Source organism: Capricornis sumatraensis, chromosome 1 (assembly GCF_032405125.1).
Source record: "Capricornis sumatraensis isolate serow.1 chromosome 1, serow.2, whole genome shotgun sequence".
Taxonomy (NCBI): domain Eukaryota; kingdom Metazoa; phylum Chordata; class Mammalia; order Artiodactyla; family Bovidae; genus Capricornis; species Capricornis sumatraensis.
The window spans coordinates 62,305,153-62,332,162 of NC_091069.1; the positions used below are offsets into that span (position 1 = coordinate 62,305,153).

Consider the following 27,010-nt stretch of genomic DNA (forward strand, 5'->3'; position numbering starts at 1 on the left):
GCTTCAGTCCTTCAAGGCCAGTCACCTCGGTGCTTTCTTGTGCTTCCTGGGCAGGAGCCTTTCTGAGAGAGGCTGCTCCACAGGGGCCTCATCGGTTTGTGCCCCCATTTCCTGTCCAAATAGGAAAACAGGACTTAAAACAGTTCATCTTCCAGATGGGGGTAGTAATCTTCCACATAATGCTTGGAACCTGGAATCAGAATGTGTGTGAAAGAACTTAAAAATTCAGTCCTTGGTATGAAGGTTAGTGGTTGGCAGTCAAAGACAATTATGTTTCAAATGCTTTATAATAAAAATAATAAAACAGGTCTAGCTTTATTTTATTCCCTGAAATTTATTGCTTCAAGCATCAGTGGATAATACCTCACTCTGTAACCTTGGAGAACTAATACGCTTTTTGAGAAGCTGAGCTTCATCCAGGCAGACCTCACTGTATTGTGCAGGTGTGTGTTCTTTACACACTGAAGGCATGTGGCAGCCCTTAGTCAAGCAGGTGTATCGGTGCCATTTTCCCACAGCATTTGCTCACTTTGTGTGTCTGTCACATTTTGGTAATTCTCATAGTGTTTCAAACTTTTTCATTATTACATTTGTTATGGTGATCTATGATCAGAGATCTTAATGTTACTACCACAGCTTGCTGAGGGCTCGGGATGGTTAGCATTTTTTAGCAACTGAGTATTAACTAAGGTATGTGTAATGGTTTTCTTAGATATAAGCTATTGCACACTTCACAAAAACACTGCACAGTGAAAACATAGCTTTTGTATGCACTCCAAAAACAGTTCATGTGACTAACTTTATTTCAATACTCACTATATTGGATGGGTGGTCTGGATCTGAGCCTGCACTGTCTCTGAGGTCTGCCTGTACTGTAGTTGTTTAAACAGTATTTTTTCTTTGCCATGCAGCTCTTCTAAAGTAGAATCTTACATGAAGTCACAGGTACATGAAGCAGATACAGGACTCGCACTGTGGGCATGCACACGTGGTGAGCCTCCTTCACAGCAGAGTCACCAGCAGCACAGGCGCCAGCCCTTCTGTTCAGCTCAGGGTCTGAGGTAGATGTCCATGATCTTTTCAACTAGGAACTTGAATAACTTTTTGTAACATGCCAACAACCACTGTGGCACTTAAAAGTAACTTTATTATGGTTCAGGATAGCTGTTTATACACAGTTTGATATCATAGGCTACAAACAACACCCACTCGCGTCAGGTCACTGAGCTTGCCGCGTCGCTCCTGGGCTAAGGCTCAGCGCTGCAGCACTGGCCGGGCTCGGGAGGCCAGGTTACCTGCTTGCGAGGACTCACCGGCTCTCCTGCTCCCACCTTCCAGAGGCTGGGCATTACTGATCCTGAGAAGAAAGTGCAGAGCTTTTTCTGTGATACTTATAACTTATGTTACTAAAGTTCTAAAGGGCTAAGAGACATTTGTGAACTTTAGATTAAAAATGGAATTTAAAGTGTTGGTCCGGATAAGCTGTGCTACAAAAGGAAAGGTTTCTTTTGCAACTTAAACAGAAATTCGTGAAAAATATACTGCTCAGAATCTGACATCTGCCATGTAAAATACTCTGTTGTCTGAGAAGTACTGATCATCCACCTCTGTTTTAAAATAACTCAAACATAGTTCTGATACAGTGTTTAAGATCAGTATGCAAAAAGAAAAGTTAAAGTGATTTAAATACAGTTTAGTAAATATGTAGATACATTTTATTTGTCAAGAGTAAATGTCAGTTTCATTTAGAATATTCAGGTACAAAAAGTGAAAACTTAATGAACGTTAAGAAAAAGTTAGAAGCCATTAAATTGTTCTTCAAATGCTAAGGCACTGAATTCAAATATCCTTTACAATATGAATTACCTACATTTTTATCTTTAATATTAGATGTTCATAGCTATTTTCTTAAATTTTTTTAGTAAGATGATTTAACTTTATTTACCCTGGAAGACAGTTTTAAACAACTATGTAACACAGACTGATGCACACAGTGTGAGGACACCCAGTTCTAAAGTTACTTATCACTAGAAAAGGGCTTATTTACCTGAGTGTTTCTGCTCTTAAACATATCACAACATATGGACCACAATGCTGATGCACATATTATGTAATCTGATACAGAAGCTTAGGATCATGTTTCCAACTGGATAATTGTATCAAAACTTTAAAAGTTTTGAGCTGCTGGAATTTCAGGTACATAATACATTTTAAAACATATTCCCCAAAGATTACCTTTACATACCTTTGGTATGTACACAAAAGATTCATCTTGGAATATATATGCAATCAGAGCCTAATATATATGAGTCCTGTATTTTCAAAGCCACCAACAGACACTCTTGTCACAGTATAGTGACAGACAGTGGGCATCAGGGGAAATTATCTCAATTCGTCACAAACTTATCTTAAACTACTAACAGTGAATAAGTAATACCATCCAGTCTGGCTTATATATTGACCTCATACTTAAAAGTATTTTCCCATAAATGGCAGTAACTGTGGCCATTTGCCAGATAAAGAATAAGTAGTACAGCATAAATGATACATCAAATAAAAACAGCAAGAAAATCAAAGCATACTTCTAACATTTTAATAGCTTTTGCTTGTGATGACCTTCTGTGATCTGGAAGCTTTGTTTTACATAAAATTGGAGCTGGAAAGAGAAAAAAAACCTTTTGTTTGGTACAATAGAAAACTATATAGGAAATAAAAATCACTTCTTTTACAAAGTTTTACAGATACACATCTAGTATATGATAGGATATCTAGCTGTGGGACTCTGGAAAAGAAAAAACAAACACCAACATTTCTTGAGGGTAAATTTTTCTGAGCTCTTAAACTGTGGGCTTGGCCCTGATTTTGCCAACAGCAGCCCATACCTTATTTTCACAAGGTGACTATAAAGGTTTTTCAAGTATGGAATGAAGTGGGGGAGTCCAAGTCTAGTAAAACTGGACTAAGTCGAGATGATGAGAAGGTGAAAGGCCCCTTAGCTTTATAATTCAAGACACACTGAAAAGAAGTCATAAATTATATGTAAACAGTTGGCCCTCTGGATCTGAAGGTTCCACACCTGACTGAGGATCGAAAGTATTTGGGAAAAAAATTCCAGAAAGTTCCAAAAAACCAAACTTGAATGTGCCACTTGCTGGCAAGTATCTCCCTAGCACTTATATTCTGTTCGCATTGAATTAGGTGTTAGAAAAAACCTGGAAATGATTTAACATGTACAGGAGAATGTGCATAGGTTCTGTGCAAAAACTATGCATTTGATATGAGGGACTTGAGCAGCAGTGGATTTTGGTGTCTTCCTGGAACCAACCCCCCACAGATAATGGGGTGGTTTATTTTTTTAAATTCAGTGTATTCATTTTTTCTATAAATAATGGCATGCCTTTTTGGTATCAGGCACTGTTCTAGGAACTGAGGGTGGATACATCAGCCAACAAAACAGATCCACTGCCTGGAAGAGCTTATGCTAAAAGATTATACATGAGAATTCCTTCTTCCCACAAACCTAACGTCCACAGGCCAATTAAATCCACTCCAAAGCCTGTGGATTTAACTCTCCATAGTTCAGAAGTGGAAAGCTATCACAGGCAATGTTGTATTTTCCTAACTTTTTGAAGGTGACTTATAAACAATTCTGATAATACCAGTTTGAAATACAATATGGTGATAAAAGAAACCCAAGGACTGCCTTGTGAGGCCCAGGAGAATCTGAGCTGCCACAAGGCGGGCTGGATGCTCAGCAGAGCGTGCAAACAGGCAAAGTGAGGAGGACATTCAAGGGGGAGAAATACATTAAAAAAATACAAAGGAGGGAAAACCACCTTATTTTCTAAGACTTTGGTTACACTGATTTTAACACATACCCCAGACCTACAAGCCTTGGCGCCATCCTCCACCTGTTATCAAGGCCGCCCTGGCGCACGGGGTCCCTCTCTACCTTCCTCTGCATCTTTACGTCCACCAATCGTTTCACAAGCTCTGACATCAAAGCACAGGAGTTCCAATCGATAGCTTGGTTCCCTTATTAAAATAAAAATTCTCACAAAATCATTAGCGGAATTTGTTTAAAAGAAGTAAACCTAAGAATTAATTTTTTATCAAGTATTATCTTATGTGTCTAATTTCCCCAGCAAAGTATATAGCGTCTGTCAGGCATGAAAGTCGACAGAACTGACAAGAGGTCAGTAGTTACTGGACATGTCCTGGAGTGGACAGTGCCCTCAGGTCACAGACCCTCACACGTTGTGGCAAATTTGTGTTGTGTTCACTCACACATTCATGCAAACATTCACTCAGATGTGCACAGAGCACTAGACACGTGGCAGGTGCCCTTCTAGCTGCTGGGGAATCCGCATACCGGGAAGGACCAGGGCTCTGCTCTCAAGGAGCTTTTTGTTTCAGTGCAGGAGACAGAGGGGAATAAGGAGACAGGGCAAAGAGCCATGAAGAGGGGCCACTGAGGCTGGAGGGGTCAGACCAGGGGAAGGGCTTACTTCTTGCGGTCCTTGTCCTTCCTCAGGTTACTGCCTGGGGTCATAAAGGTCTGGTTCTGGTATATCTCAGAGGTAGCTTTCTTCTTGGAGAAAGCCATGATTTCTTCTTCCAGAAGTCTTCTCTTCTCTTCCAGCCTCAGCTTCTCCTCTTGGTGGACTCTTTTAAGGTGCTCAAACTTGGCCTGGAGCTGTGAAGCCAAGTGAGATTCCTGCTGAGGATGCTGTGTGGCACCACACACCCACGCCTCTTGGTGCTGCAGCCCTGCTCAGGCTGCCTGTACAGCAACCAGGCAGATGGTCACATGTGGAACTGCTTTAACAGTAACTGAAATGAGCTCCCATGCAAAAACACATGAGCAAAACAAAAACAGCCTCACAAACAAACCTCAGTTTTTTAAACATTTGACCTCTTCTTAGAGTTTCTCTTTAGTTGCTCTACACATTTTCACCAAAAAGCCTCTTCAAATAAAGTTTCTAAAACCGTTCTTAATAAAAGTGAGGGACATAAATTATAGAATCGAGTTATCAGAAATAGGGGAAAAAGTCCATCTTTTCCAAATAAATTTACCATGTACTAGTGAAATAGCTGTTGGTTACACTGGTGAACCTGTGTGGAAAGCAGTGTCAATTTAAATCAAGAACCTTAAAAATCTGTTGTGTTTTTCCACAGTCATTCACCTTCTTGAAATCTGAACTAAATCAAACACTGTTGAAGATGTGTGTCACAGTCAGCTCTGTATCTGTGATTCAGCTGAGTGTGGACAGCGCAGTCTTGTGGACTTAGTAAGTGAAAACACCCACCTATAAATGGGCTTATGCAGCTCACTCCCCAGTGGTTTAAGGGTTAGCTGCCCTCACCGTAGTAGGATCTACACCATAATTGAGGAAAAAAAACTTTGTCTCTAAGAGAAATAACACTTTAAAATTCATTTATGCTAAGTATACTCGATGCAGTCATTAAAATGAGTTTTGCCAAAGTTTAGAGATTTCAGATTTCCCTGGTTTAATTGTTTATCTGGAAAAAAAAAAAAAATCTAGGGACTTTAGCAGGTTCCTTATGAATCAGCCGTGTGCCAAGAACACAAGAACAGCATCTAGAATCTGCATCAAAAAGTCACTTTTTTAGGTGGGGGGGATTCTGGGTCTGGTTTCATTTTCTATTTTCAGCTCTGGGCAGCAACCTAATGTGTATACAAAAAGTAGGACTTGGTTTATAGAAAAGATGGCATATGATCATTGAGGAAATACTTTGCTAAAAACTAGAGGCTGAGGGCAGAGACAGCAGAGAGCTACGCTGCTTGCTAATAAAATTCTATGCTCTGGATACAGAGCAGCTGTCTACTGAGCCAGCAAACCTCACAGAAGAGTTTAGGCAGAGACAGAATAGTGTTGAACAGGTGAGGTGAGGCCCAAAGACTCTTGTATTCCTGAGACTGTCACTTCCAGAGAGATCAGTGCCTTAGCATCTGCATGTGCCTTTATATATATATATATTACATAGAGCTAGGACATGGAAGCAACCTAGGTGTCCATCGGCAGATGAATGGATAATGAAGTTGTGGTACATAAACACAATGGAATTATTACTCAGCTATAAAAAAGAATGCATTTGAGTCAGTTCTAATGAGGTGGATGAAACTGGAGCCTATTATACAGAGTGAAGTAAGTTAGAGAACACAGATACTGTATATTAACATATATGGAATTTAGAAAGATGGTAACGATGATCCTATATGCAAGGCAGCAAAAGAGTCAAAGATGTAAAGAACAGACTTTTGGACTGTGTGGGAGAAAGCAAGAGTGGGATGATTTGAGGGAATAGCATTGAAACATGTAAAATATGTAAATTGATGACCAGTGCAAATTCAGTGCTTGAAGCAGGGCATTCAAAGCCGGGGCTCTGGGACAAGCCAGAGGGATAGGGTAGGGAAGGAGAGGGTTCAGGATGGGGGGACACATGTGCACCCATGGCTGATTCATATCAATGTATGGCAAAAACCACCACAATATTGTAAAGTAATTATCCTTCAATTAAAATAAATTAATTTAAGAAGTTATAAAGAGTTGGTAGAGTGGCAGCTCTCTGAGCATGTGTGCACCCCCATGAATTGGGAAGAAGAACAGAAGGGAGGGTAATGCTTGGAAAGGGAGGGTACAGGCAGGTTTATTATACATTATGTGAGTAGACTCCAATCTCTGATTCTGTAAATGGAGGGTACATACTTTATATTCTTAAATATTCTGAAAAGCTGTAGAGTACTTCACATGTCATTCATGAGGTTGACTAGAAATTACAGGAAAACTGTAAAGACAAAAATGGCCTAGAAAAGGGGGTAGGCGGAATCTGACTATTATTTACATTACATGGAATTCACAGCTTTTGGCAGCAATAGTCTACTCCACATACATGAAACACTCACTTGTGGTTCCACTTTTCACTACAAGGCCTTTAATTCAGACACATTTTCAAATACTTGAAAAGTTAAAAGCAGGAGACCTTCTGTGCTGTTGAAACTACTCGCTGATGTTCTGAAGCATCTGTGGCCACATGGTACACTGCTGTCTCTTGTATAGGAGCTTCTGAGGACATCATACATTCTGCTGTGCAGTGACCTTTTTAAAGTATCTATTTTTAAAAGTGAATACCAGAAACAACATTCCTTTTTTGCCAGACTAGCCAGTGTCTTTTTCCTGAGTTCTGTACTTTGCTGGGGTCCCAGAAGTGTCTCTGAGAAGCACCCAGTACCATGGCTCAGCCACACCTAGTATATATACTGCATATACTCACTCTGGACTCTCCAGGTCTGGGTTTTAGTGCAGCTGTACTTGTTTACTTCAAAGTATCTACAGTAATTGTGGAAACAGGAGAGGCATAAATATTAAGTGAACAATTAAGAAATAGACATGTGTGTGTTAGTTGCTAAGTCATGTTCAAATCTTTGCAATCTGTGGACTGTAGCCCGCCAGGCTTTTCTGTCCATGGGATTCTCTAGGCAAGAATACTGAAGTGGGTTGTCATTTCCTTGTTCCAGGGGATCTTCCTGACCCAGGGATCAAACCTGGGTCTTGAACATTGCAGGTGGATTCTTTACTGTTTGAGCCACCAGGGAAGCCCCAATAGATAACTGGGTGTTTAGAGTTAGAAGACAGTTTCCAGTGAAGCTCTGTGTGGTAGGGGCATGATGGCTGAGCCAACTCCCCAACCAGGAAAGATTATTCTCTGTGTGTGTGTGTGTGTGTGTGTGTGTGTGTGTGTGTGTTAGTCACTCAGTTGTGTCCAACTCTTTGCAACCCCATGGACTATAGCCAGCCAGGCTCCTCTGTCCATGGCTGGAGTGGGTTGCCATTCTGTTCTCCAGGGGGTCTTCCCAACCCAGGAATCAAACCCAGGTCTCCTGTATTACAGGTGAATTCTTTGCCGTCTGAGCCACCAGAGAAGCCTACTTAACGTATAAAATTGGGAAGTACTAGCATTTGAATGGGAGAAGGCAATGACACTCCACTCCAGTACTCTTGCCTGGAAAACCCCGTGGAAGGAGGAGCCTGGTAGGCTGCAGTCCATGGGGTCGTGAAGAGTCGGACACAACTGAGTGACTTCACCTTCACTTTTCACTTTCATGCATTGGAGAAAGAAATGGCAACCCACTCTGGTGTTCTTGCCTGGAGAATCCCAGGGATGGGGCAGCCTGGTGGGCTGCCATCTATGGGGTCGCACAGAGTTGGACACAACTGAAGCGACTTAGCAGCAGCAGTAGCATTTGAATGACGGTTATATACTTCACTTGGAGGATAAATATATACTGTACTTTTTCTTGTGATGTAAGAAGGGCTATACATCTAGAATGATGTGGACAGAGATGTAGAAAAGGTAACATTTAAACAGTGTCTTGACATGACATCCGTCCTGTGTGTCTCCTGCTCTACCCATCCAATATTCACCACATCTTCAGCTAAATCTGTACTCCACATGAGAATCATCCTAATGTATATATAAGGTGAATTAGGAGGTATTTGTTTATAACCATATTGGCAAGGGTATTTTAATAACAGGGTCAGCTAATTCAGACTTAGATAATCCTGTGGGTTACCTGCCAGTGTCTTACTGATGAGCTAGCTTTGAATGTCCCAGTTTACCCAGTAGATAACCTGGTTTACATCTGTTGTTCAATGTCATTACTAAAAAGCCTCCTCTCTGCAAAACTGCATGAACACTGAGGATAAATTATATGGTCCTTCTTCATCTGAATTTCAATTGATGGTTCTTTTTTAAAAATTTTACTTATTTTTGGCTGTGCTGGGTCTTCGTTGCAGCATGAGCTTTTCTCTAGTTGCAAGTGGGGTCTGCTTTCTAGTTGCGCTGTGAGGACTTCTCACTGCAGTGACTTCTCTTGTTGCACAGCATGGGCTCTAGAGCAGAGGCTCAATAGTTATGGCACAAGGGCTTAGTTGTTCCTCGGCATGTGGAAGCTTCCTGGATCAGGATTGGAACCCATGATTCCTGCATTGGCAGATGGATTCTTTGTCCCTGAGCCACAAGGGAAGCTCACCTGATGGTTCTTGAGTGAATCATCACTCACATGACTGCTGATGACCCCAGACGCCCTTCTTCACCAGACCTGACTCTATAAAGTATGGATGACAACCTATCAGCTTTGCAGGATCAAACTGGTCATGAGGGAACTTCTTAATATTATTGTAATATGAATAAAACAGGCCCCTAATCTACTATTTGTAAGCTTACATAATTGTAAGTTGTCACTCTTGTGACAACTTTAAACTCATAACTTCATCATTAATACAATACAGTGTTTGAATCATTAAAAAAAATGTACAAAGCACCTAGTGACAAATAATACTTCTTTTTCTTTCAACCATTTGGTCACCCTGAATTTTCAATTTGCTTTTAAGTAATACACATTTGAGCAAAATTGTGCTTAGTTGCTCAGTCATGTCCAAATCTTTGCGACCCCATGAACTGTAGCCCACCAGGCTCCTCTGTCCATGGGGATTCCATGTAAGAATACTGGAGTGGGTTGCCATGCCCTCCTCCAGGGGATCTTCCCCACCCAGGGATCGAATCAGTGTCTCCTGCATTGGCAGGCAGATTCTTTACCATCTGACCCACCAGGGAAGCCCTTTATTATGTGTAACTCATGGATAATTATGAATAACTAACAGATGTTTTGAAGAAGTTAGTGAAGTGAAAGTCTCTCAGCTGTGTCTGACTCTGTGACCCCAAGGACTATAGCCTGCCAGGGTACTCTGTCCATGGGGATTCTCCAGGCAAGAATACTGGAGTGGGTTGCAGTGCCCTCCTCCAGGGGATTTTCCCAACCCACGGATTGAACCCAAGTCTCCTGTATTGTAGGCAGATTCTTTACTATCTGAGTCACCAGGGAAGCCCAAATATTCTTATGGGGGCTTTTGAAAAATTAAAATTCAACTGTAAGCCACTTCTACATCTTCTCATTGGAGAAACTGAGAACCATGATATATGAGAGAGAAACTCTTACAAGAGAAATGTATGCTAATCAGAAGAAAAGCCAGCACAGTTTCCTACTCATCACAGTCTTCCTCAATGTTTGTATTTCAAAATAACCTCAAGCTAGGGACCGTTCTCGAATAAGAGACGACACAAAACAGAACACCTAAATGCAATATTAGACCTGAGATTGAATTCTGGTTCAAAAACAAAAAATCACCAAATAGAAAGGAATAACAAAAGATAATCTTGGGATGACTGGAGAAATTTGATTATGAACTGATGATCAGGTTAGATTGTGGCATTGCTATTACTGTTCTTAGGTGTAATACTGGCACCATGGTTATGGAGAAGGCACCTGAGCTTCAGGAATGCATGAAGTGCCCTTTATGTTTACACCAGCCTTCAGGCAGCCAGGAAAACACACACTCTAAAGATGGTGATATGTCCATTCTAAATCTAGGTATGGGGATGGACATGGGTACCCTATACATTCACTTTCCCATTGTCTGAACTTTTTGAAAATAAAGATCAAATTATAGACAAGATATATTTGTACATTATTAAATATATAAAACTACTTACTATTGGGTTTATTTAAATAGCAAGTACTATCAGAGTATTTTTAAAAATAGGTTTGTATAGTTAAATTAAGCTTCCGAGGTGGCATTAGCAATAACCTGCCTTCCAGTGCAAGAAAGGCAAGAGATGGTTGGGAAGATCCCCTGGAGAAGGGCATGGCAGCTGACTCCAGTATTGCCTGGAGAATCCTATGGGTAGAGGAGCCTGGTGGGGAATAGTCCATGGAGTCGCAAAGAGTTGGACATGACTGAAATGACTTAGCATGCATGCATGTTCTCATGGATAATTTGATTACAGATAACTCTGCATTCAGATGGGTATATCTTTCCTTTTCTCCTTTGCCTTTTGCTTGTCTTCTTTTCTCAGCTATTTGTAAGACCTCCTTAGACAATCATTTTGCCCATCTGAACGCACAGTTCCAAAGAACAGCAAGGAGAGATAAGAAAGCCTTCCTAAGTGAACAGTGCAAACAGAAGAAAACAATAGAATGGGAAAAACTAGAGATCTCTTCAAGAAAATTAGAGATACCAAAGGAACATTTCATGCAAAGATGCACACAATAAAGGACAGAAACAGTATGAACCTAATAGAAGCAGAAGATACTAAGAGGTGGCAAGAATACACAAAAGAACTAGACAAAAAAGATCTTAATGACCCAGATAACAACGATGGATGGAGTGATCACTTGCCTAGAGCCAGACATCCTGGAATGTGAAGTCAAGTGGGCCTTAGGAAGCATCACTACGAACAAAGCTAGTGGAAGTGATGGAATTCCAGTTGAGCTATTTCAAATCCTAAAAGATAATGCTATTAAGTGCTCCATTCAATATCTCAGCAAATTTGGAAAACTCAGCAGTGACCGTAGGACTGGAAAAGGTCAGTTTTCATTCCAATCCCAAAGAAAAGCAATGCCAAAGAATGTTCAAACTACTGCACAATTGCAGTCATCTCACACACTAGCAAAGGTAATGCTCAAAATTCTCCAAGTCAGGCTTCAACAGTATGTGAACCTTGAACTTTCAGATGTTTAAGCTGGGTTTAGAAAAGGCAGAGGAACTAGAAATCAAATTGCCAACATCTGGTGGATTATAGAAAAAGCAAGAGAATTTCAGAAAAACATCTCCTTCATTGACTACACTAAAGCCTTTGACTGTGTGGATCACAACAAACTGGAAAATTCTTAAAGAGATGAGAATACCAGACCACCTTACCTGACTCCTGAGAAACCTGTATGCAGATCAAGAAGCAACAGTTAGAACAGGACATGGAATAATAGACTGGTTTCAGATTGGGAAAGGAGTACGTCAGGGCTGTATATTGTCACCCTGCTTATTTAACTTCTATGCAGAGTACATCATGTGAAATGCTAGGCTGGATGAAGCAAGACTGGAATCAAGATTGCTGGAAGAAATATCAGTAACCTCAGATATGCAGATGACACCACCGTTATGGCAGGAAGTGAAGAAGAACCTCTTGATGAAAGAGGAGAGTGAAAAAGTTGGCTTAAAACTTTTTAAAGTTTTCTTAAAACTTCAGAAAACTAAGATCATGGCATATAGTCCCATCACTTCGTGGCATATAGATGGGGAAACAATGGAAACAGTGACAGAACTCATTTTCTTTTGGCTCCAAAATCACTGCAGATGATGATTGCAGCTGTGAAATTAAAAGATGCTTGTTTCTTGGAAGAAAAGCTATCACCAACCTAGATAGCATAAAAAGCAGAGACATTGCTTTGCTGACAAAAGTCTGTATGGTCAAAGCTATGGTTTTTCCAGTAGTCATGTATGGATATGAGAGTTGAACCATAAAGAAGGCTGAGGGCCAAAGGATTGATGCTTTTGAACTGTTGTGTTGGAGAAGACTCTGAGAGTCCCTTGTACTGCAAGGAGATAAAACCAGTCAATACTAAAGGAAATCAATCCTGAATATTCATTGGAAGGACTGATGCTGAAGCTCCAATACTTTGGCCACCTGATGCAAAGAGTGACTCACTGGAAAAGACCCTGATGCTGGGAAAGATTGAAGACAGGAGGAGAAGGGCACAACAGAGTATGAGATTGTTGGATGGCATCACTGATTCAAGGAACAGAAGTTTGAGCAAGCTCTGGAAGATGGTGAAGGACAGGGAAGCTTGCTGTGCTGTAGTCCATGGCTCTCAAAGAGTTGGCATGACTGAGTGACTGAACAAGAACAACAAATAACTCTTCAGGAACTCTCATATTAGCAAGTTCATTTGTATTAACATTTCTGTCTTCTCTCAGAAATTTTTTTTGCGGCTCTGCCTTTTTGATCCTCATCTTAACTTAGAATCCATTTACTTAGATGCAGCCATCATAGTTAAGTCTACAGAAGATACCTTAACTCAAGTAAAAGTAAAATTTATCCTTGAAGAACCACAAGCAGACAAAACTAAAGAGAACCAAACAAAATTCATTGCAGATAATTCTGTGCCAAGACCACCCAAAGGCCACCTGGACCACCCACCTACCCCAGAAAGCCTAACTTCACACTCAACAGCTCTGAGCCACCCACTCCCAGCAAACAACAGTGTGAGTGACTCTCAAAACTCAAAAGGGCTTATCAAACCATAGCTAAAGCATCTCTGCCTCCTAGTTAAGATAGTTGAAACCCTTCTTGGTAATGTAGTCCTCTACCAGCACTCGATAAACCACTTCTAATCAAAGACACTTTGTTCACAAAGGCAAAACTTTTTGTTTTCAGCCTATGATTTTTTATTTTTTATTTTTTTGGTAAAATTCTGCATCCAAAGACTATGTGTTAGAATAGCTACTCTTAAAGAACAGCTCGTCTTCAAAACCACCTGTTAATTCTTGAGATAGATCCCCAGGTTAATAGGACACCCCAAATAGAAATCACAGCAAACAGCACACTTGCCTCTCTCTCAGCTTCTTTCAGGATGGCTTCTTTCTCCTTCACACGCTGCACAAATAGCTGCTTCATCTCTTCTTCCTTCCTCTGGCGCTCACCATAGAACTCGTGTCTCTTGGCTTCGTAGGTCTCCTGAAGACTGAAAAGTTATTTGTGTTACTCTCATGTTAGCAAGATGATGTAGAAACCTGCAAACATTCAAACTTCCAGGTTAGGCCTCATGACTGTCACCGCGTGTGTGCCTCCAGGGGGCTGCAAGCAGGGAGAGCCCACCTCCTTCAGGGAGCGCGGGTCTGTCTGTGGGTCCCTGCTGTGCCAGCACTCCCAGAAGTGCTCGTTTCACCCCACATGGGTTCCTCCATCCACCTCTCTGGACTCCTCCCCTCTATTCGTCACCATGTCTGATCACCAGGATCTGGGAGTTCAGCCTGGGACCCCAACATCATCTCAGTCCAGGCTTGTTTTGATTTCTACAGACACATTGTTCAGCCCAACTTGATCTTTGAGCTTTTCTGCCTTCACTGTTGTAATAATAATAATCTTTGAGCTCTAGGATTTGAGTTCATCTTTCTTTCATTTTGTTCTTCCTGCCACTCCTCAGATTTTTCCACCAAAAACAGAGATCTCTCTTATCTTTTCCTTCTGCATTAGTTATATTATCTGCAAAACGAGAGCACTTTAGAAATTGCAGAATCCTGCAAACAGACCTCTCCTCCTCAGGTTTCAGGCACATATCTCTTGCTCCAGCCACTGCCTGCTGCCCTGCCCTCACTCTGCCCCACAAGTCCTATCCCTCCAGGAATCCACCTCTAGTCTCCCTCGGTGGAATCCCCTGTTCCCTCCACACACTTCCATGGCTCTTTGTTTATACCGCTTCCTGGGCATTCCCACCCCAACTGCATCTCTCTTCCACCAGCTCAGCATCTTTGTAATCCAGCTGTCCAGCAGAGTTCTCTGACACTGTGGTTTCTTCATCAGAGACTGCAGGGAAGTAGGGCCAGTGTAGCCCACAAAGCAGGGACTTCCTGGAACTCCATGGCAAGCGCCTCTCTTACCTGTGAAATTTCAGAGGAACCACAGACCTCCTCACATGCAGAAGCGCTGAGCCCTTCCATCACAGCTCACTGAGAGAACATCCCAACGTTTAACAGGGAATACAATAAACTGGCTTTCCAGGTGTGTCATGATTAGAAATTTCTACTGCTTATGAAACTATTTTATAGCTAAATAGATTTAAAATGTGATAAAATTTAGGAATTTTACTAATCTTGTCTAACCAGAGAAATAAATCTTTTATGGTTAGAGCTGTATACATTTAAGGAAAATCGTTCAGTTTTCATTCTAATTCCAAAGAAAGGCAAAGCCAAAGAATGTTCAAACTACTGCACAACTACACTCATCTCACATGCTAGCAAAGTAATCCTCAAAATTTTCCAAGCCAGGCTTCAACAGTATGTGAACTGTGAACTTCCAGATGTTCAGGCTGGATTTAGAAAAGGCAGAGGAATCAGAGATCAATTTGCCAACATTCGTTGGATCATCAAAAAAGCAAGAGAGTTCCAGAAAAACATACTTCTGCTTTATTGATAATGCCGAAGCCTTTGACTGTGTGAATCACAACAAACTGGAAAATTCTTCAAGAGATGGGGATACCAGACCACCTTATCTGCTTCCTGAGAAATCTATATGCAGGTCAAGAAGCAACAGTTAGAATTGGACATGGAGCAATGAACTGTTTCCAGATTGGGAAAAGAGTATGTCAAGGCTGTATTGTCACCCTGCTTATTTAACTTATATGCAGAGTACATCATGCAAAATGTGGGGCTAGATGAAGCACAAGCTGAAATCAAGATTTGTGGGAGAAATATCAATAACCTCAGATGTGCAGATGACATCACCTTTATGGCAGAAAGCAAAGAAGAACTAAAGAGCCTCTTAAGTGAAAGAAGAGAGTGAAAAAGTTGGCTTAAAACTCAAAATTCAGAAAACTAAGATCATGGTATACAGTCCCATCACTTCATGGCAAACACATGGGGAAACAATGGAAACAGAACTTTATTTTGGGGGGCTCCAGAACCACTGTAGGTGGTGACTGCACCCATGAAATTAAAAGACGCTTGCTCCTTGGAAGAAAAGCTATGGCCAACACAGACAGCATATTAAAAAGCAGAGACATTACTTTGCCGACAAAGGTCCGTCTAGTCAAAGCTATGGTTTTTCTAGTAGTCATGTATGGATGTGAGAGTTGGGACTATAAAGAAAGCTGAGCGCCAAAGAATTGATGCTTTTGAACTGTGGTGTTGGAGAAGACTCTTGAGAGTCCCTTGGACTGCAAGGAGAACCAACCAGTCCATCCTAAAGGAGATCAGTCCTGGGTGTTCACTGGAAGGACTCATGCTGAAATGGAAACTCCAATACTCTGGCCACCTGATGAGAAGAACTGACTCATTTGAAAAGACTCTGATGCTGGGAAAGACTGAAGGCAGGAAGAGAAGGGGATGACAGAGGATGAGATGGTCGGATGGCATCACTGACTCAACGGACTTGAGTTTGAGCAAGGTCTGGGAGTTGGTGATGGACAGGGAAGCCTGGCGTGCTGCAGTCCATGGGGTCACAAAGAGGTGGACACAACTGAGCAACGGAACTGAAGGAAAATCAGAGTAAGAAATGTTACATATTAGCTGTCACAGCTGAGCATGAGTGTGTGGTACTTACAGCATGTGTTCCAAGGAGGAACAATCCTATACATTGTTTTTAGGAGCAAAGTTTATAAATATACACAGTGTTCTCGATGATCACATCAATGCCTCTGATCTCAAGGAGGCATCTTATTTCTTATGAGGTTTTTTTTTTGTTTTGATTTGTTTTTCTGTGTTTGTTTAGGTCTTATTTTAAAGAAGCCTCTAAATCAGTCATGCCACCTTCACTCACATTTCAGTGGTCCTACACTGGACTGATAGCTTTTAAAGACATAACTTGGTTTAAATAATGTATCTAAATCATGTCAAATCTAACTTTTAAAATGTTCTCAGAAATTTATTTATACAAGCCCTTGAGTTGTTCAGGAGGAAAGTCAAGCCACTTGACAAAGAGAAAAGACCAGACACTTAAGAGAATAGCTGCTGCCAGCAGGGACTGGTCTGGACTCTCACTAATCCCTGTGGCACCTTGAAGAACAGACACCAACACTGTCCTGCAGGGTTAGTGTGCTGACGCTCAGAGTAGAGGGACAGAATTAGCAAGGACAGAGCTGGAGCTGGAACCTGGTCAGACTTACTCCAAAGCCCACATTCCTAACCCCGATAAATCCTGCCTATAATGATGCCTCAGCAGAAGGTAAACGGAAACACTGCTCTGATGTGCTCTCCATCTGTTACACGTGCCCACTGTGACATGGAAGCTTACAGAGCCAACTGTAAGGAAAGAACCACACTGTCTTTCAAAAGGTGGTAACAAAACCCTGAGAGGATCTGCAAGGATGGTCTATACAGTTAGTGTTGTGAAACTTATGCAACCACTGTTGACTGCCATGGATTGGGAATGAAAAATAGCTCTCTTGCTGCTGTATTTAATGTGGCATATATGCTAGTTGCAAACATTACTGATTTAAGGCAAAGCTGAAAACCAAAGAAGAAAAAGCACCCTAGGTGCTTGCGTCTGTCAGGAAAACCACTGTATCCCTCTCTTGGGACCTCATCCGTGAGCTCAGGGTCCAGCTCTCCCAGGACTGCTGAGCGCCCCCACTTCTGCTGTAGGCCAAACACAGAAAGGGAACTACTTCTTGAGAGTTCCAAAGAAACAAAGTGTATGACACAGAAATTTTGCCAGACACTTAAGGAACTCTAAAATAGCACACAAATCAATCTTCCAAACTCTAGAGCAGTGATAATCAATAAGACTGTTACGTTCATCTAAAGTAGCTTAGGGATTTGAGGTTTATAAAAGCATGTTTCATGTAGTTTAAATAATTAAAGATCAGTTAATTAAGACCTCCAGGGTACACACAATGCCATTACCTGAACCTCATGACAAGCACGAGATTGGCGTGGGTAGACTGGGACATGAATCACAACTCCGCACAACCAGTCAGTGAAAGGAAATGAAGATGCTTCAGGGAGGAAGCGGGGCCTTAAAAAGAAGAGGTCATCCAGACAGGCTCATTTTTCTAGTTGATACAATATCGAGGGACAGATTTTACATGCCAACCAAATTATAGTGACTGCTGTTGCACACACACGAAGTAAATGGGAAGATTCCCCAAAAGACGGAATATAAGTTCTTGAAACCACACTCCTGAATCCTTCCTAAGACCCCAGACTAGAAAGAATGACAGAAATTTTATCAAACAGTGTATCCACAAATGAGAAAGCATGAAGAGGAGAGATACTGTGCATGCCTGGCCCAGGGAATCTCGTCTTGTCAGGACTGCAGGCCAGGGCAGGGTAGAGGCCCACTGGCTCCTGGGCAGCAGGCAGGCCCCCCCTCCCCGAGTGGAGTCCTTATCCTTCCTGCTTCTACCATCCATCCTCTTCTAGCAGCCTGTAGCCACTCCTCCTGCCCTCTTACCTACCATCCACTGAAGAGCCTCCTTTCCCATTCTCCACCTGTCCAATGGACAGATGCTCCCCAAACTGAAGAAATACTAAAAGAATGGCTGTTCACCTTGCCTGCCCACCACCTGTCTCCTGTTGTATTGCTACTTCTCCCCACAGGAGGCGTCTTGGTGGGACAGCCAGTCAGGCTTATGCCCACCCTGCCAAGACATGGGCACAGGTCCTAAGTTGGGCCCATTAGACATCTCACTTTCCTGGAAGAAAGACTGGAAATGGTCTGTTCATTCTTTCACTCCAGCAGTAGAATGAAACTACTGGTTTTCTCCCTTTGAAACTGCAAGCCCTGGCCAGCACCATAATCATGACTGACATGGTCTGCTCTTCTGAGAATGGTAAAGGAAGCGACTGGACTATATCACACTGCTGTACAGCCACAGCACAACCCGGTCCCCCTCTATACGGCCCACCTCTCCCTTCCTGAGTCCCATTAAGTCCAACTTCCAGTTCCCCTGGAAGGGTAAACATGCATCTGACCACTCCACCCCCCCACCACTACCAAGCCCCTGCGTTTATGCCTGGATGCCCACAGAAGCCTCCCGCCTGGGTCTCCTCATGCCCAGCTTCTGCTCATCATAACAGGGCAGGAGTGTCCTCCTCCCGCCCCACCCTGGGACCCTCCACAGGCAGGGTCTCTCTATCCTGTGGTGCACATCTACCCACTGGCCAGCAGGACATACCTGACAAAGGGCTGGATGCAGATTTTAACTTAAATGTGATTCTTAGGCTCCATATCCAGAAATTCCGAGCCTGTATTTCTACATCATCCACAGGTGACTGATGACTGATCTCTCTCTTCTCCTTTGTGCACACAGAGACCTCTGTGTAACCTCAGACTTGGAAGAATGAGAAATGAAGCTGCCTCTGGGAAACACTAGGGATGCCAGTGCTGGACAATTTCTCTTCAGCAGAGAAAATCACTTTACTAGAACCAGTCTGTTATAGCATGCCCAAAATTGGTGAGGAGGGTGAGATATATAGAATTCTTAGTTTATTATGCTGTCAGAGCTGAAACAGTCATTAATCTGTAGAATGGAAAAGTGTTAAGTTTAGCCTCACCTGATACTAAACCTTCCCGAAGGTCACGTGCAGTGGCAGCTGGCTCCAGGGCTCCCCACTCCCATGGTGTCTGCTCTGGTGCAGACGGGACACCAGGGAGGGGCTGCAAAGTCAGTAATGAGATGCCGAGGAACCCTTGGTCCCATAGCAGATTTAAAACAGTGCTGGTCCTGAGCAGAATTGTTCAGGAACGTGACATAAAAATAAACCTGATTTAGCACGTTTGCACAGTTTAATTTTAAAAAAAGACCTCAGGAGTGTAGCAGCATATAAAATAACAAAAGAAGTTCCAACAACACTTCATGCTCTAACCACTGAGCCAGTTAACAGTTCCTGTAACTTATGGTAATATCTTTAGTCTAATCTCTGACTCCCCACAAAAATGTTCATGCTTCCTTTATAAGAAATTTCCCTAAATTTAGTCATTCCAGATCGTCCATCAGGATGAAAGAAAACAGCTTCATAGTTTTATTTAATGATTCATATTGCAACTTTTTTTTATAATAATATACTTTCTTTTTTTTTCATATAAATACAGAATTAAAATCAAATAATGAGAGTTTTTCCCTTTGGTTTCCATTTCAGCAGGTACTGAAATCCTGACATTCTACCCTGTGTTCTTCCTTCTACTTAACTCCCTGAGTCAGATGAGGACTTGGAGACCTCCAAGAGCAAGAAGCCTTCCAGTGATTCAAGCAGCATAGAAAGCGTGATAATAAATCATTATTAAGTGGTCTTTCATGTGTGGGAGATTCTCCTATCATCCTGGACAGATAGAGGTACCATCTTCCCCGCCACCCCCTCCTTCCTTGGCTGGCTGCTCACCTGAGTGGCTGGTTCTCTGGGCCCACGTCCATGAAGCCCATCTCCTCCAACTTGTGGCGCCGGTACAGCTCATAATGCCTTGTGTGGGTCTGGTCTCGAAGATCCTCCATGTTTGTACAAATGAGCATCTCCCGGAGCTTGACAAAGTCGCAGTGGTTTTCATTCTCCACTAGCCAGAGAGATAGAAAATACCAATAGTGACTTTCAATCCTGACACACAATTGGTATTTGCTGAATGGATAAGTAAATGAAAACATATTGAAATAAGCAACAGTGAAATGATCAATCTGACAAAGAGCTACGGCTGTTTCGCCCAAGTAGCCAAGGAAGCACTTCTTGTATCACACACACCAAATTATAGGCAGTGCTCATTAACAGACCAGAGCGCTGGCTTAAATTTGGTAGCCAAGGGAAACAGGAAAGAAATACATTCTGTCTGGTACTGTATGCTCCACTAATTTCACTAATATTTTGTTACCAGTTTATAAACCATCCTCAGGACATTTCACATACCACCTGAGAAGAGTATATAACATTTTTCCAGTAAAACTTCAAGGTGGTAAATTCTGCACATTCAACAACACCATCTGTGCATGCTGTGATTATCAAATCCTTGTCCAACACGATGCCACATTTGTGGTCCTGAGTCAGGTACCTAATTGTGACCAGTAGTTGTAAATACAATTATCTTTATATTTTCTAAACATTAAAAATGTTAAGTTTTGTAAATATTTTCCACTAATTAAAAAATTTGTCAATTAAAAAAAACAGCACTGAGAAACTATTATCAGCAGGGGTAGTCTATTCCCCGTTAGTTAGCACCATGAGTGAATGAACCAGAGAGTTGATTTCACACTCACAGCAGTGTTAGATACATGCTAAAAATCTTCATTTGGCTGGCTGGCTGGGAAATAGTTGGCAATACTTTGATAAGTAAAAATATATAAATTTATAAGGTTTATTGTGTTCCAGAATTATCTAGTAATTAATTTATGTACTATGTTTAAACAATACTATTTACACTCAAATTCTGTTCAAAGTACCCAACTAGTGGTTCCCACCTTCTGAGTGTCTTAGCACACCTTGACAGGTAACTAACTGGTCTAACACAAGAAGTGGGGAGGCTCTATTTGGCTCTGCTGCTGCTGCTGCTGCTAAGTCGCTTCAGTCGTGTCCGACTCTGTGCGACCCCATAGACGGCAGCCCACCAGGCTCCCCCGTCCCTGGGATTCTCCAGGCAAGAACTGGAGTGGGTTGCCATTTCCTTCTCCAATGCATGAAAGTGAAAAGTGAAAGTGAAGTCACTCAGTCGTGTCCAACTCTCAGTAACCCCATGGACTGCAGCCTACCATGCTCCTCCATCCATGGGATTTTCCAGGCAAGAGTACTGGAGTGGGGTGCCATTGCCTTCTCCAATTTGGCTCTGCAGACATGGCTAAAACAGAACACAGCCAGCCCTTCTGACAGCTAGTCAGAACCCAAAGTAAGCATCACCACAGAGGATGCACTAAGTGCAGCTTTAGACTGTCAGACAAGTACACATGTCCTCGTAGATCTCCTTTACCTTGTACGACGCCCCAGGGATACTGGCGAGCTTTGACCATCTTATTTCCAACTTTCACTTCATCCATACTTCCCACCACAGCAAATGGCAGGTGTCCCTTGAAAGGAGCCAGCATATCAATCACATCTCATACCAATGACAACAGAGAAAAGGACATTTACTAAATGACAAGTGTGTTAAAGTCAAATGGTCTGCTATGCCTTAGCTTTTAAAACCTGCTCTGTGAATACATGCCAGCTGTTCTACGGTCATCCTCAGGCCCTACAGAGAAAAGTAGTTACTGAGAATGCCCCACATGCATTCCAACTTTGCTATAAGAATACAAAGAAAAGAATTCTAGCACAGATATCATTTACCTCATGATCTTGGGTATAAAAGACATTGAAGAAATCACATACATACCATATAACTAAAGTATATAACTATATTTAGGGTATACATACATGCATAACACCAATATCAAGTAGTATTTAAGTCCCAAACTATGCTAACTACAAATGTTACAGAAATTTAGAGGAGGGAGAGACCTCTGTGGCAGGAAGACACAACCAAGCTGGAGACAGAGCAAGCAGAATAGGAAGAAACAGCATGGCAAGAGGAAGATTGTGAAAAAAGACACAGTGGCTGTATTTAACGGCAGTGAGGAGACTGTCCTGTCAGACACTGAATTAATTTAGGGAAAAATCTAATGTAAACAGTATTATGTTTAATATTTAATGATTGACAGTGTGTAATCTCTTAATTGTTACCCTCTGAAAACATATTCCAGGTGGGCACACACACAAAAAATCAGATATAAAGAGTTTAACACAGGAATTAATATCACTTTCTTTATACAAGTTAGCTTTTTATATATTTAGTTTAAGTATCTTAATATGGACAAAGTGAAAAAATCAGAAAAGGAATAGAGGAGAAATGGAATGAACAGGTACTGAATGTCACTGCCAAGCAGTGAACAAAGCTGTCTCCTTGCAACAGTGAGCCCTGTTTTATAGGTAAGTTAACAGTCTCAGGAAAATGGGGAGCCCCATTTTATAGGTAAGTTAACAGTCTCAGGGAGGTTAGGAAGTTCCACAAGAACTCCAAAACCTTTGATCCATCAAAATCCAACCAAGTATTTAAGAAATTTGGTAGCCTTAAGTAACACAAAGGACTTAGTTATCTTTAATCATACTGTTATGTGTAATTAAAATATATACTAAATATATTCTATATTAAAAGTTATGTGAATATTTCACATGTACTTGTGACGCTGTAAGGGAGGAGCTTAAATACCAGATTAGAAAGCTCCCTGTGAAGTCTCTCAAGAGGGAGGCTATGCCGTCTTCTCCTGTCCTTAGGACAGAAAGGACTCTTGCTAAGGAAATAAAAAATGGTTCCACAGAAGGAGAATCCCAGTCTCACAAATGTATCACTTCATTTAGGTCAAAATAGGGAAGAAAAATGCTCACAAATGTAGTAGCAATGTTACTTTTTTTGTATATAAAACAATCATTCAGTTAAGAGCTTACATTCATTGAAGCATTGATCTTAGCAATAGTTTCATCATCTGTTGGGAAATGGTATATCTGAACACCATTGCTGACCAGTTCACTCATGAGCTTGATCTTAAACTTCTGTAATTCAGTTTTAGAAATTGCATCTGCTTTGGCAATCACTGGTATAATGTTCACCTATTAAGAATAAAGAAAAACAAAATCTAATGATCGAGGATTTATTTTTTTAATAACAGTTTCTGAATTCAAAACCACTCAAGCTCTGACAGACTTCCTTAGGACAGGCAAACTGTGGTCCACTCATCGCCTGTTTACATAGGTAAAGAGTTCCTGGAACACGGCCAAGCCCACTCATTACACATCATGTATTTCCTGTGATCACTTTCTTCTAACAGCAGAAGTGAGCAGTTGCACCAGAGGCCCATGACCTGTGAAGCCTGAAGTATGTACTACCTGGCCCTTCAAGGGAAAAGCTTGAAGGCTCCTGATGTAGAAATCACCACTTCATTCTTACCAGACAGCCCTACACAGCCATTCCTGCAAATGCTGGCCTGGTAATAACTGCTTTTCAGAAGCAGAGCTCTTAGAAAATTCATCCTGCATCTGAAGTCAGGTTCGGAACTCTCACATTTTCCCCTCTGTCTCTTAACAATTCTATCATACACAAAATAAACAGAATGTAAGAGATGAGCTGAAATCACCTGCTTAATTCACTAAGAATTTTTATCTGTTAATAATCTCAGGACTAAGTAATCTGGTGACTGATTTCAGCAGACCTATGGGTCAGGCCATAGGCCTCCTCTGCCTCTCACTGAAGCAAGCCCCTTTTCCCAGTGAATGCATCTGATCTGACCCTACTGTCAGAATCTTACCCACATGTTGACAGAGGGAAGTTTTATGGATACCAACTAAAAACATTCACGACTTGAATTAGTTTTTCAGCATTATTTAAAAGTCCGGTCACTGGCCAGAGTGGAAGAGATGCAGGGACATGAAGACTAACTTGCAAGGCTAGTTCTGTGAAATTTTTTAAAAATATTTATTTATATTTATTTATTTGGCTGTCCTGGGTCTGAGTTGTGGCATGTGGGATCTTCAGTCTTCATTGCAGCATGCAGGATCTAGTTCCCTGACCAGGGAATGAACCTGGGCCGCCTGCATTGGGAGCACAGAGTCTTAGTCACTGGACCATCAGGGAAGTCCCAGTTCTGTAAGATTAATGTATCCACAAAGGAGTGATATCACCACAGGTTAAAGGGTTTGTAGGTTTTTCGTTATTTATTAGCTTGTTTTTAGTGAAAAACTTTAGGCTGAGTAGTCACGTGTGTCAAAAGAGTGAACTGTCGGTATAATTTTCAGAGTAGAAATAAAAACAAATAATTCTTTTTCTATTCTTAAACATCCTTTTCTTCTCCAGCTTCACATTGATTTACTGTGTGTACATTTGGATTTATTAGTCTTAAATATGTTCCAAAGGGGATATTTTTCCAACTAACCATGAAATAAACTTTCCAGCAATTTTGGGTAAACACCTTTCAAGATAAGTTAGTCAAAGTATATAAAACTTTGATGCCAAGTTCTTGATTTCAGTATCATATATACTTAGATATTCAGTAAACTATGCCAAGTTATACTTCTAATTGATTCCAGGATCAGTAGCAGAAGCACCCCAGTGTATGTAGCTGACATGAAGCTTTCCCATTGTAGTGCGAAAATCTGACTGACATTTGACTGCTGAGGCATCTGTTTCAGATATCCATTAGAATAAACAGCCAGCACCTGAGGACACAGCTACTGGCTGCCATCAGGTAAGGAACAGGCCACCCTCCTGGAGGACTCCTTTCAAAAAGTCTAGGTGACCCACCTCTCCCTTCAGGCCCCAGGTCCCACGGGGGTGCTTTAAAGTCCCCCACAAAGAGGGAACTGGAGAAGCCCTAGATGCCCCGCCCTCAGATCCTGATAGAGGCTGATCCCCTCTCCCTTTTCCCTCCCTTCCTCTTCCCTCTGCACCTGCTGCACTGTGTACCCTCAGATCCTGCAGGAACAACCCTTGATCCTCAGAGTCCCCCAGTGCTTGTTGCTGAGGTGCTGCCTGGGCTTCTAAGAACCACGGGGGCCGGCCCAGTGTCCCTGGAGGTGGGAGAGCGTGTGAGGGCCCACTATGAGTAAATGCAGGTGTGGAGCACTTGCATTCCCAGCCAGGCTCATCACCATCAGTGAGCTGAAGGACACAACACAGGCTGAAAGCAGATGTCCCGCCAATGGGGACATACCACCACCTGCACAGGAAATTCCCCACGTAGAGCAGTGGAGTCATCTTTTAAGGACAAGACGCACTATCGATTTTAATCACCCTCGTCTCTCTTTCAAAGGTAGATGCTCTCGTAGTTTTGATTTTAAAAGTGAAGAAACTGAAGCTCAGAGTGGTGGAAACTTGCCAAGAACACGGGGAGATCAAGTAGAGCAGCCCTGAAAGTCACCCTGACAACTCCACACAGACCTCAGCCTGAAGCTCTGTCTGCCTGAGATGGAGCTGCCCACTCCTGCATTCATGTCCCTTTAGTAAGGGTGGATTTCCACACATCAGACTCAATTGTGAAGATAACTGGCTGAATAGTTACAATATCCCATCAGGTGAACAGACTCTCACCCAAGCTCCTCCAGGTTTGTCTCAGCCAGGGGACCACGGTGCTGGTCTCTGCACTGAAATGCCCACCGCCTGCCTCCCACACTGACTCCTGTACAGAAGGCAGCCCTGGTAGACCCCATGCTCTCCCAGTGCCAGCTCACAGGCTGCTTAGCCAGGTCAGAGGTCACAGGGGAACCTTGGAGACATTTTTAGTGTGAGAGTGTAGTCTTTATCCTTTAAACAAAAAAACCTGAAGTGAGTTAGTTTCTGGATACTACTACTTACAGCTCCCTGAATTTATATATAGCTCATTGGCTCGGAAATTAAAAATAGGTTTTCTGGATACAGTTCAAATTAAAGTTAATTTACTGTATGAGACTTTAGACCTTAATCTTCATCAGTGAGCTTCTTCTCATTTAATAGTGTCATAAAGTAAAATTAATGTCAAATAAATTCTGTAGTTTAATGAAAATGAATACACATATTCTGACATGTAATTTAATCACTAAAAAAGGACTGAAATTTTATGTTAACATTTTTTCTTTGTATCTCATCTTCCAAACTGAATCTCTCTGAAAAATATCCTAAAATTGAAACTTGCTCAATGTTTTATAGAATGAGATAGTTATGACATATGCACATGTCATAAATAGATTTATATATTTAATAGTCCACTCTAAATCCTGAAGCGCAACCACTGGTCTTCTCCAGACCCACCTTGCTGTCCAGGCTCTTCATGGTCAAGAGATCCAGAGTCTTCAGGGAGTGGCCTGTCGGGGAGATGAAGTAGAGGCACACGTGGACGCGGGAGTCGGGGTAGTTACAGAGCGAGCGCCTGATCTTCAGCTCTTCTTGGAGGTAAGCTTCAAACTGAGCATCTATGTAGTCAACTATTGGTTGGTAGCTGAAAAAGTATTTAAATGTTTAATATGCTATATTCATGGTATCTTGATAAAGCATTTGCATAAATTTAAAGTTTGAAATCTGTTTTTTCACCAGTGAGCAAACAGTTGACTTCTATGCTAAATAGATAACTTCAGTAATAAATGTGCAAATGTGCAGGTACATAGGCAGTACTTTGAAACTATCAGAGCAACCTGTGCCTTAAATGATTTTATAGAAATGACACTGAATGTGCCTCTCACACTCATTCACACCTGGAGCCCTCTGGCATGGCTCCCCAAACTTGCCAGGCTGCTGAAGGAGGATAAGCATCTAATTGCAACCATGCTGGACATGGCGTATAACCCTACACGAGTATCAGCAACTTAAAAGTTATTTAAGTCAAATTCTATGACTTCTTGTTTCTGAAATTAAATTCGTGTGGTGTGGAAAGCATTAACATAGTAAGGAAAGGGCACTC

At 41.8% G+C, this 27,010-nt stretch overlaps 1 protein-coding gene across 3 annotated transcripts in view; it reads right to left on the minus strand.

The window, feature by feature from the left end:
* Positions 1-1,141: 1,141 nt before the first annotated feature.
* SEPTIN10 (septin 10) overlaps positions 1,142-27,010 on the minus strand; it is a 49,404-nt gene continuing 23,535 nt past the window's right edge. For all 3 annotated transcript variants that reach the window (XM_068980604.1, XM_068980622.1, XM_068980613.1), the window contains exons 5-11: positions 26,365-26,551; positions 23,034-23,195; positions 21,523-21,619; positions 19,959-20,127; positions 13,471-13,603; positions 4,509-4,696; positions 1,142-2,656 (exon numbers count right to left, since the gene is read on the minus strand). In XM_068980604.1, coding sequence (XP_068836705.1) covers positions 2,641-2,656; positions 4,509-4,696; positions 13,471-13,603; positions 19,959-20,127; positions 21,523-21,619; positions 23,034-23,195; positions 26,365-26,551 — 952 coding nt within the window. In that variant the 3' untranslated portion in view covers positions 1,142-2,640. The remainder of the gene's footprint in view (positions 2,657-4,508; positions 4,697-13,470; positions 13,604-19,958; positions 20,128-21,522; positions 21,620-23,033; positions 23,196-26,364; positions 26,552-27,010) is intronic.